Source organism: Schistosoma mansoni, chromosome 2 (genome assembly GCF_000237925.1).
Source record: "Schistosoma mansoni strain Puerto Rico chromosome 2, complete genome".
NCBI classification, from domain to species: Eukaryota; Metazoa; Platyhelminthes; class Trematoda; order Strigeidida; family Schistosomatidae; genus Schistosoma; species Schistosoma mansoni.
This window is the reverse complement of record NC_031496.1, coordinates 2,167,095-2,179,496: the sequence shown is the minus strand read 5'-3', so window position 1 is coordinate 2,179,496 and position 12,402 is coordinate 2,167,095. Positions and strand designations below refer to the sequence as shown.

General features: G+C 41.7%; 1 protein-coding gene across 1 annotated transcript in view; it reads right to left on the bottom strand.

Moving 5' to 3' along the window:
- The window catches only part of Smp_166380 (hypothetical protein), a gene marked incomplete at its 3' end in the record, with an annotated part of 41,276 nt that overhangs the window by 22,012 nt on the left and 6,862 nt on the right, over nucleotides 1-12,402 (bottom strand). The window contains 1 exon segment of the mRNA XM_018795307.1: nucleotides 10,647-10,923. Within this exon segment, the coding sequence (XP_018649633.1) occupies nucleotides 10,647-10,923 (277 nt within the window).

The following is a 12,402-nucleotide window of genomic DNA, read 5'->3' as shown; positions in this document are numbered from 1 at the left end:
GTCAACTAGAATGAAACTTAGAATAAACGCAGTGATCTGCTGACTGTCTACAGAATGTCACGGGAATTGACAATAGTTTAAACCTAAATCAATAAAAAAGATTATACAAATTAAGATTAAAAGTCATAACAAATCAGAATGAAGAATTTCCGATGCACAGTAGCTTCCAGAACAGCTGACACACGCATTCCAAGTAAAGACCGGAGTCAGACGAGGCTATCTACTCTCCCACTTTCTGTTTCTTCTGGTGGTGGTCGATTGGATAATGAAGACCTCGACAGAGGAAGAAGCTCCAAGAGGAGGAAATATGAAACAACTATATGGCACGACGAAGAAACTGGCAGGAAAATTTAGTAAACCAGAGAGACCAGAGAGACATCGAAGCAACATCTACAGACCTTCCTATAGATGTCACTCCACCAACGATCGAAGAAATCAAGATGGCCATCAGACAAATCAAGAATGTGAAGGCAGCTGGACCTGTCATCTGATGGGAAGCACGGAATGAAGTGGACAGTTTGGAAGCAACTAGACGATTTGGACTTTGCAGATGACCTAGCTCTTCTAGCCCATACATATCAACAAATGCAGGTCAAGACAACCAGTGTAGCAGCAGTCTCTGCAGCAGTAGACCTCAGCATACACAAGGGAAAAAGCGATATCCCCAAATTCAACACAGACAACACCAATACAAGCACACTTTGTGAAGAAACTCCGGAAGAGGTGGAAACACTCACGTATCTGGGTAGCACCATAGACGAACGTGAAGGATCTGATGCAGACGTCAAGGTGAGGATTAACAAAGCAAGGACAGCATCCCTACAGTTGAACAACATATGAAACTCAGAAAAACTGTCTTCGAGGCAATATCAAAGCCACAATCTTCAGTACAAATGTCAACACATTTAGTCATATTGTGGGGAGCTGAAACTTACAGAAATACCACAACCATCATCAAAAAGGTACAAGTGTTTATAAACAATTGTCTACGTAAGATACTGAATGTCCGTTGACCGGATACCATCAGCAACACCCTACTATGGCAGAGAAGAAACCAGGTTCCATTTGAAGATGAAATTAGGAAAAGACATTGGAAGTGCACAGGACACACATTAAGGAAATCATCGAACTGCATCACAAACCAATACCTAACTTGGAGTCCTGAAAGGCGGGAATCGGAAGCACACATCAAAATGGTAGATAGCGACTGGAAAGTATTGACCAGGACAGAGTTGGATGAAGAATGCTGGTGGGTGGCCTATGCTCCTCCACGAAGGGTAACAGGCGTAAATAACTTCTAGTAAGTGTATACACAAACAAAAATATAATCCACACGACTTAGAAAAGACCAATATTTCATCCTATGGATTCGATTTCCACCACAACTTATAATAGTCTTGAAACAGCTTTCACACACACACACACAAACACAACATACGAATATCCACTTCAAACAGTTGTTAGAAAACGGGTACTAGGTAATGATGGAAAATAGATTGATGAAGTAGTGAAACTTCATCAGTTGAGATGACTGGGACACGTGTTACGTATGTCCAACCACCGACTGCCCCGACGTGCAATGTTTCATGGTGTAAGAGTAGGTTTGAAAAAAACTAGGGGTGGCCAGATTAAAACATGGCACAAATCCATGAAGTCACTGACAATTAAACTGAGCCATGTTAGTGGGTGTAGACTACCTGGTTGGGATCCGAGAGATGATAGCATCCACGACCTCGCCTCGTGAACGAGATTCGAGCCTAGGACCTATCATTCTTGCGCTTTCAACTATGAAAATACTGAAATCTCCACAAAACCCTTTCTGATAATAATGATTAAGATATCATTAATAGTAAGTACACTCTATTCAATTCAATCAATATTGATTTGAGTAAAACAAACAAACTATAATTGTAAATTAAAACAAACACACTTTGAATCCACGTTACTAATAGTAACACATGATTATATTAAAAAGGTATAAAATATCAACATATTTATACTATTGATACATAATAATCATATGTGTAGGCTTCTTCATAAAACGGAAATTCGAAAAGGGACTGTTTCTAGTTATATAAGAATGATAGTAAAGATCGATTTTTATATTAGAAAAATATATTGTTGAATCGTTGAAAGTGTCAGTCAATTGAAGCTAGACCACCATGGAAAACCTGGAAGCACTGCTTGACGGCTGTTTCGTCCTATTATGGGACTCCTCAGCAGTGCGCATCCATGATCTCGCACTCGCGAACGAGATTCGAACCCAGGATATACCAGTCTCGCGCCAGAGCATTTAACCGATAAACCACTAAGCCGGCATCCAATTGATGTTAATGTCTAACTTCAACTGATCCACGAAGTTGAGTAACCGTTCACCGATTGTCTTCAGTGAGTTCCTGTCTCATAACAGACATGGTTTGAACTCCACTGGTCACTGCTTCTCATTAGAACTCCTGGATTTACCTCTCCAAGTCAGTCACTAGTGATTTGATTGGTGCATGTTGTGTTATGTCGAAGTCTTGCTTTTCAGTTTGTTTATATTGAAACCTACTGCTTCTGAGGCTGCTGATACACTGGTCGTCTTCTCCGGCATCTGTTGTTCAGTGTTCAATAAAAAAGCTAGGTCATCTGCGAGGTCTAGATCGTCTAACTGAATCCTAGATGTCCACTGTATCTCGTGCTTCCCTTCAGATGTCGACGTTTTCATAATTCAGTCGATCACCAGGAGAAAGAGAAAGGGTGAGAGTAAGCAACCTTGCCTGACACCGATCTTTACATCGAACGAGTGAGTGAGCTGTCCATCATCAATGGCAGTGAGAAAGATTAAACCACGACAATATGATTCGAAAGGAAAAACTGGATTCACGGAATCAAAAGTATGAGACTATTTTGAAACTCAACATGTGAAGGACGAATATGAGTGAATGCAACTACTTCATTCTGACCAGTTCCAAACCATGTCATTGAACCTTTTCAACCACTGATCATAGTGATCATGCATACACCAAGCAAGTAGTTTACACGTACCAACACAGTTCAATCCAACAGTCAATAACCTTATGGAATGAAGTGATGTTAAAGCAGATTTACTTTCTCCTAACTTTCTTTCAGCCTACCCATGCATAAGAAAATATAATATTGTCGAGGTAGGAGATGGTTGAGCATACGTAATACATGTTCCAACAACTTCAGTTAATGAAGATTTACTGTTTTTTCTAAAGCCTAATAATATTATTACTCAGCAATCAAATCAGCAGCCGTAGGTCTCAATAAAAAAAAGGAAAAAGCTAGAATCTCCGATACAATACAACATGCACCAATCGAATTACACTTGACGGAGAAGCTTTGGAGAATGTGAAAACCTTTACATATCTGGGCAGAATCATTGATGAACACGGTGGATCAGATGCAAATGTGAGGGCGAGAATCGGCAAAACAAGAACAGCATATTTACAACTGAAGAACATCTGGAACTCAAAACAATTGTCAACCAACACCAAGATCAGATTTTTCAATACAAATGTCAAGACAGTTCTTCTGTATGGGGCGGAAACGTGGAGAACTACGAAAGCCATCATCCAGAAGATACAAGTGTTTATTAACAGTTGTCTACGCAAGATACCTCGGATCAGTTGGTCAGACACTATCAGCAACAAGTTACTGTGGGAGACAACAAACCAGATTCCAGTGGAGGAAGAAATCAGGAAGAAGTGCTGGAAGTGGATTGAGCACACTTTGAGGAAATCACCCAATTGTGTCACAATACAAGCCCTCACATGTAATCCTGAAGGTCGAAGGAGAAGAGGAAGACCAAAGAACACATTACGCCGAGAAATAGAGACAGACATGAGAAGAATGAACAACAATTGGATAGAACTAGAAAAGAAGGCCCAGGGCAGAGTGGGTCGGAGAAGGCTGGTCGGCAGCCTATGCTCCATTGGGAGTAACAAACGTAAGTAAATAAGTAAGCAGTAGTCAAAACTGATTCAAGTGGAAAAGTTCGAAACTGTATTCTATGAGTTGAAAGTTGAATATTTCAGTTTTTAGGCTATCGGACTTCACATGGTAGCCGGTCACCAACGATTGATTCATACGCCATTTGTTCCTTCAGGATACTGGAGCCGGCCCATATACACCATTGGTTTGGAATGAGGGTTTTCCAACTCCCCTAGGTGGACTCGCCGTGTACACCAACCCGGTTAAAGCGTCGGACATTCACTTTTCATCCTCTCAATTTTGTAAACAACAGTAATGCCACGAGAAGGCAGTGAGTAGGACTTCCCTGACAGAGGCTATATACGCGAGGCCATGTGAGAGCATTTGGAGAGGGAGAGCGGACTCTCCTCACTCTCGGCCGTACCAGGGCACTTGGGGGCTTCAACTGACCTACATATCACGATAAGACCTAGAGGAATAATTATTACAGTTAAGTTATCTTGATTGAATCATCATAATGTGTAAGGTCGACCATTACATCAAGACATCGGCTATAGTTGAGAAAGTCAAGTTCGAAAGAAATAAATGAAATGTTGAATCATAATTAAAAGTTTCGGCAATAAATAAACTGGATATATTCATATATCTAGCTTTCACCAACTTGCATCATTTATGGCGTAGGCGAGATATCCTTCTAGCAACAAAAGGACGGGTTTACTGTGCAGCAGTTCGTCCCGTCCTACTTTACGACAGTGAAACATGGCCGATAAGAGTAGAGGATATTCGTAGGCTACTAGTATTTGATCATACAAGTCTTCGAAGCATTTCTCGTATATCGTGTTAGGAAATGAGTACTAAGTAAGGATGGTAAATCGATTGATGAAGTAGTGAAACTTCATCAGTTGAGATGACTGGGACATGTGTTACGTATGTCCAACCACCGACTGCCTCGACGTGCAATGCTTTATGGTGTAGGAGTAGGTTGGAACAAAGCTAGGGGCGGCCAGACCAAAACATGGCATAAATCCACGAAGTCACTGACAAGTGGACTGGGCCATGTTGGTAGGTGTAGACTACCTGGTTGGGATTCGCGAGATGATAGCAATCGATGGTTAGAGACCTTGAATGATATGGCTCAAAATCGTTTGCAATGGCGAAAGTGCATCCACTATTTGTGTTCTGCCAAATTTCAATCTTCTGAATTCTTCATGTCCCTATCCTTTTTCTCTTTCCCAATTTATTTGACTGGATTGTACTCCTTGAATAACATCTTCAAACCCTAATCTTTCAGAATACTGCTTATACTCTTACTACTTCTACCACTATGGGATTTGAATCGACAACTGCATCTCTGTGCTAATATGTTATGGCAACTCGAACTGATGTACGTACGTACGAAGTTCTACATTGTGACTGACTAACTGATGCCAATAACATGATCATTTCCCAGTTATAGTAATAACTAATATTTTGTATACAACTATTGTGTAAATAGTGAACGAGACAAGAAACAATTTAGTCACATTTTGGTCAAAATAAACAATGACAGATATAAACAAGAAAGTTATTACACTTTTGTTGTACTTTTACTGACAATAGTCATCTGACTTATGTCAATTCGTGATGTTGCCAGACTATCAACAGAAAAAAAACATAAAGGGGAAATTGATAAGGAATAATAATAGTAGATGTTAAGCGTTTGCACGCACGAGACCGATAGGTCCTGGGTTCGAATCTCTCGAGTGGGATCGTGGATGCGCACTGCTGAGGAGTCTCATACTAGGACGAAATGGCCATCTAGTGCTTCCAGGTTCTCCATGGTGGTCTTACTTACTTACTTACTTACGCCTGTTACTCCCAATGGAGCATAGGCCGCCGACCAGCTTTCTCCGACCCACTCTGTCCTGGGCCTTCTTTTCTAGTTCTTTCCAGTTCTTGTTCATTCTTCTCATGTCTGTCTCTATTTCTCGGCGTAATGTGTTCTTTGGTCTTCCTCTTCTCCTTCGACCTTCAGGATTACATGTGAGGGCTTGTATTGTGACACAATTGGGTGATTTCCTCAAAGTGTGCTCAATCCACTTCCAGCGCTTCTTCCTGATTTCTTCCTCCATTGGAATCTGGTTTGTTGTCTCCCACAGTAACTTGTTGCTGATAGTGTCTGGCCATCGGATCCGAAGTATCTTGCGTAGACAACTGTTAATAAACACTTGTATCTTCTGGATGATGGCTTTCGTAGTTCTCCACGTCTCCGCCCCATACAGAAGAACTGTCTTGACATTTGTATTGAAAAATCTGATCTTGGTGTTGGTTGACAATTGTTTTGAGTTCCAGATGTTTTTCAGCTGTAGGTATGCTGCTCTTGCTTTGCCGATCCTCGCCCTCACATCTGCATCTGATCCACCGTGTTCATCAATGATGCTGCCCAGATATGTAAAGATTTCCACATCCTCCAAAGCTTCTCCGTCAAGTGTAATTCGATTGGTGCATATTGTATTGTATCGGAGAGTCTTGCTTTTCCCTTTGTTTATATTGAGACCTACTGCTGCTGAGGCTGCTGCTACACTGGTCGTTTTCTCCTGCATTTGTTGTTGCGTTTGTGATAGAAGAGCCAGATCATCCTCGAAGTCTAAATCGTCAAGCTGCATCCTGCCTGTCCACTGTATCCCGTGCATTCCTCCAGATGTTGACGTCTTCATAATCCAGTCGATCACCAGGAGAAAGAGAAAGGGTGAGAGTAGGCAACCTTGCCTAACACCGGTCTTTACCTCGAACGAGTCAGTGAGTTGTCCTCCGTGGACGATTTGGCAGTTTAGTCCATCATAGGAGTTCCGTATGATGTTGACTATCTTCTCAGGCACGCCGTAGTGTCGAAGAAGCTTCCATAGTGTCGTCCTGTCCACGCTATCAAATGCCTTCTCGTAGTCGATGAAGTTGATGTACAGTGATGAATTCCATTCGATTGATTGTTCCACAATGATACGTAGAGTTGCGATTTGATCTGTGCACGATCTATCCTTACGAAATCCAGCTTGTTGATCTCGAAGTTGGGCGTCTACGGAATCCTTCATCCTGTTTAACAATACTCTGTTGAAGACTTTTCCTGGTATTGAGAGGAGAGTGATGCCCCTGTAGTTGTCGCACTTGCTCAGATCGCCTTTCTTTGGTATCTTGATGAGAAGTCCTTCTTTCCAGTCTGTTGGTACATGTTCTTCGTCCCAAATCTTACTGAAGAGGATGTGGAGTATCTTGGCAGTTGCTGTTACATTTGCTTTCAGTGCCTCTGCCGGGATGTTGTCTGGTCCCGCTGCTTTGCCACTCTTGATTTGTCTAATGGCCATGCTGATCTCTTCAATTGTTGGTGGGCCAATATCGATTGGGAGGTCTGTGGGTGCTGCTTCGATGTTGGGTGGGTTCAGTGGAGCTGGTCGATTCAAGAGTTCCTTGAAGTGTTCTACCCACCTGTTTCGTTGTTCTTCAATATCGTTGATTACTTTGCCTTCCTTGTTTTTCACTGGTCTTTCTGGTTGACGGTAATTTCCAGCAAGTTTCTTTGTTGTATCATACAGTTGTCTCATGTTTCCCTCTCTTGCAGCCTTTTCCGCTGTCATCGCTAAATCTTCCACATATTTACGTTTGTCGGTCCTGATGCTCCTCTTCACTTGCTTGTTTGCCTCTGTGTATTCGGCTTGTGCCTTGGCTTTTTCTGCTCTTGTTCGGCTGATATTGATTGCTACCTTATTGTTCCTCCTTGCTTCAATTTTATCCAGTGTACCAACAGTGATCCATTCCTTGTGATGGTGCTTCTTTTGGCCCAGAACCTCCTGACATGTTGAAACGATTGCCTCCTTGATACCTTTCCAGCTGCTCTCTATGGTGGTTCCCTCTCCATTGAGTAGGTCATGAAAGGCCTCGAACCTGTTGCTGAGGGCTATGTTAAATTCGTTGAGTTTGTCAGCATCTCGAAGAAAGGCCGTGTTAAACTTTTGTGATGTTGTCCGTGCCATTGTCCAGTGCTTCTTGAGTTTTAGTTTCATCTTGGCGACCAGCAAATGGTGATCGGATGCTATATCAGCTCCTCTTCTGGTTCTCACATCCTCCATCGTCCTCCTGAACTTTTTGTTGATGCAGACATGGTCGATTTGATTTTGTGTAGTGTGATCCGGTGAAATCCAAGTGGCTTTGTGTATGTTTTTGTGTGGGAATATGGTGCCACCTATGACCAGTTTATTGAAGGCACATAGGTTTGCAAATCTCTCACCGTTTTCGTTCCTTCCTCCCAGTCCATGTTGTCCCATGACGTCTTCGTATCCAGTGTTGTCCTTTCCAACCTTGGCATTGAAATCTCCCATTAGAATGGTCAGGTCCTTGGTTGGGCACTTCTCGAAGATTGACTGCAGCCTATCGTAGAATTGGTTTTTAGCGTCTTCATCGTAGTCGTTGGTCGGCGCATAGCATTGGATGATGTTCATTGTAATGCCCTCTCTCTTTGTTTTGAAGGAGGCTTTGATGATCCTCGGTCCATGAGATTCCCATCCTATAAGTGCATTTTGTGCTTTTCTAGACAGCATCAGTGCCACTCCTTGTGTATGTGGGGCATTTTCTTCTTCATGACCGGAGTATAACAGAAGTTCCCCTGAAGACAGTCGTTGTTGTCCAACCTGCGTCCAATGTGTTTCACTGATTCCAAGCACTTCCAGGTTGTATTTCCTCATTTCCGCAGAAATTTGGAAGACTCTGCCGGTCTCCCACATTGTCCGGACATTCCATGTACCTATAAAAATTGTCGCTCTGGTTGTAAGAAGGTGCATCGGCCTCATGACTTCCGAAGGAACTCGGCTTTCATCATGAGACGTCATTTTTCCTTCTACTCCCAGGGCAGAGTTTGAATGGTTTGAATGATTTTTTCTGGTTAGCGTTTTTTTAGCGAGTTGATTTTCTACGGGATGGGGTCGCTAACCCCATGCCCAACCCTCCTCCTTTACCCGGGCTTGGGACCGGCAGTAGCCCCTGGAGGAGCTACAGGCGGAGTTGTGGTGGTCTAGCTTTGAATAATAAATAACGCCGATTTCCGTTTACAGATTAAAAAAGACAATGAAGTGTCGGAAAAAAGACAAATAATCAAGGAATCAAATAGCACTTCAAGTGTGACATCTAGTGATACTACTCGGTTATCCAGACCGAAATGAGTAGAGATGGGTTCAAGCTTGGGGCTTAGTAGCTGAAAGTTGGACGCCACAACCAGTAAGCTATCACTTTGCTCACCAACCACAAGAAGACCTGTGAATATGCCAACATGATTAAATCGAACTTATAATGATATGATGAGTAAAAGTCACATCTTGATTTGATTATTCTTAGTTTTTATCTAACTCTCTCTTATATTGTAAGGTTAAAATGGATTTCACTTTGCTAGGATACTACAACAATTTATTTCAGTAGGGGTACAAACAAAAAGTGAGAGTTGAGGAATAGGTGCTCTTATATGGCCACATGAATACAAACACTGACAGGGAAGTCCTACTCACTACCTTCTCGCTGCATTACTGTCGTTTACGGAATTGAGAGGATGAAAAATGAATGTCCGGTGCTTTCACCGGGTTAGTGTACACGAAGGGTTCACCGAGGGGAGTTGAAAAACTTTGATTAGAAACGAATGGTGCATATGGACTCCAGTATCCTGAGGGATCAAATGGCGTATGAATAAATCGTTGGTCAACGGCTACCATGGGACTGCATCTTTTTACGACGCTCCACTGCCTTGTGGATCAGACCTTCAGGTCAAAGACTCTGGGTGTGGCCCCCTAAGAAAACCAACTGCTTCAGTTTGGGCACCTGGGCAGTATCACAGCCCTCACACAAATTAAATGAGATTTGTGAGGCGCATATGTATCTGATGCTTCCTTGTACCAATATTTAGAGAGAGAGTGTGTGTGCAGTTCACACAATCTCCAATGTATAAATTATTTCAAATCGTTATGATTTTTACAAGTGCAGATCGAATCCTATGGATCAAGTTGAAATGTCGCGCACTAGTCTAGGTGACTCGACATTGCGTGCAATATGTTGAGATGAGATGGTGGGTGGAGGTAGTCAACAGGAAACCTTGGACCTAGATTTTGTGCTACTTGGTACTCATCAGCAAGATGTATCTGTAATCTTGAGGTAATTGATACTCCCTGATGGATTCGATCCCATGTCACCAAGCTTCAGTCAGAGACGTTACCACTGGTCTATCCGGACTGCGACTAACCTTCTATAGGACTGAGATGTATTTACAATTGATTGATCACCGGGTGGTGATCATTTCAACGATTGCGTGTTTTGTATATCTCTATGAGTGCATGCTTCAGTGTTGGAATGGGATTGAATGGGGCAAGTTTCGAACATGGGACTTAGTTGTTGAGCGTCGTATGCTTCAATTTCTATACATCACTAGAATTACACCCAGTATTGTACATACTCAACAAGTTTCGAAATGAAGATGAGATAACCAGTTTGAAAACTTGATGAAAACCTAGCAAAGATGGATGCTTCGGAGTTGATGACAATATTAAGGCGATCCTCACAGGATCTCACATATGCTAAAAAGCAACTGATCAATTGCAGGTCTTAACTTCAATAACGGGAGGATAGAACTAGCCTCTATAAATGAACTAAAGTTAGTATTCATTTAAAGAAGAAAAAAAGGAAGAAAGAAAGGAAGAACTTACTTCAAAATTTACTAACAAATGTTGTGAACTACCATGTGGTACTGGTGTACATGCCATTGTATTTGCTAAACGATTTGTTATATTTTTATGCGGTTGAAAACTACGACCTCCAGATGGTGGTGCACTACAACTTAATTCAGTTGAATTAATTTCTATGGGATAATTACGTCGTCTTGCACCTGCTAATGTATGTCGATTATTAGAACTACCAACAATAGATGTACTAATAGTATTACGTTCATATGATTGTTCTTGATATTGAGATGTAAATCGTAGACTAGATGGTCGTCGACGAAATGATGTCATAGTTTGATTTGATTTATGACTACTATTCTCATTATTATCACTGCTATTATTATCAGTAGGAACAGTTGCACTACTGAATTTCCTGTCTGATTTTAATACGTCCACCCCTGATGAAGGTTCTTTACCATGATCTGTATTGATATCACTGGAGTTTTGTAAATTATGATTGTATACCATACAAATAGAGCTGATAAAGGGATAGTTGACAAAATCGATATGAAAACAAAAAGGGGAATACAAAACAGGTCAGTAATTGAATGTGATGGTTAGTTATATTCTGTACAAATTGAATAGACAATTTCAAGAGAATTCATTATCTGATACTACCCGCCCCCAAATGCCCTGGTATGGCCAAGAGTGAGGAGAGTCCGATCTCCCTCTCAAAATACTCTCATGTGGCCAAATGTATACAAACCACTGACAGGGAAGTCCTACTTACTACCTTCTCGTGGCATTACTGTCGTGTACGAAATTGAAAGGACGAAAAGCGAATGTCCGACGCTTTAACCGGGTTGGTGTACACGGCGCGTCCACCTAAGGGAGTGGGAAAACCCTCATTCCAAACCAATGGTACACATGGGCTCCAGTATCCTGAGGGAACAAATAGTGTATGAATCAATCGTTGGTCACCGGCTACCATGGGACTGCATCTTCTCACGATGCTCCACAGCCTTGTGGATTAGACCTTTAGGTCAAAGGCACCGGGTGTGGCCCCCTAAGAAAACCACCTGCTTCAGTTTGGGCATCTGGGCAGTATCACATCCCTCGCACAAATCGAATGAGATTTGTGTGGTGCATATGTATCTGGTGCTTCCTTGTACCAATATTTATGTGTCTAAATAAAATAAATTTTGTATAAACAACAAATAACACACATATTCCAACCATCTATATCAATGTAAATTATTTTCGTCTAATATCTACGTATAACCTCATTAGTACTTTAACTTCGTGATTTCATCATATCTAAGCAATCCTTTGGAAACAGCCGATTAAATGAAAAAGAGTTGAGCCTAACAGTTAGTAACCTACAGAGCTGATTTCCTCCAATAGTTTATAACATTTGAACATATTTATTCGGTAATTTATTAGTTGAATTCATAAGTCAGTTAAATCTAGATCATCATGGAAAGCCTGGAAGCACTGTATGGCCGTTTCGTCCGAGTATGGGACTCCTAATCCGTGCGTTTCTACGATCCCGCGAGTGTGATCAATCCCGTTTAACAGGAGAGCCAGATCGGTGGGATAGTGGATGTGCACTGACGAGGAGTCCCATATTAAGACGAAACAGTTGTACAGTGATTCCAGGCTTTCCATGGTGGTCTAGCTGGAAAATGATCTTATCTTTGATATTAGTTTATTTGAGGGATTAATTCGAGTCAATAACCCAGTTTCATGTCCAGCTGACACGTTCGAAACATCGGATCATTCAACTTTATTAACCCTTTAT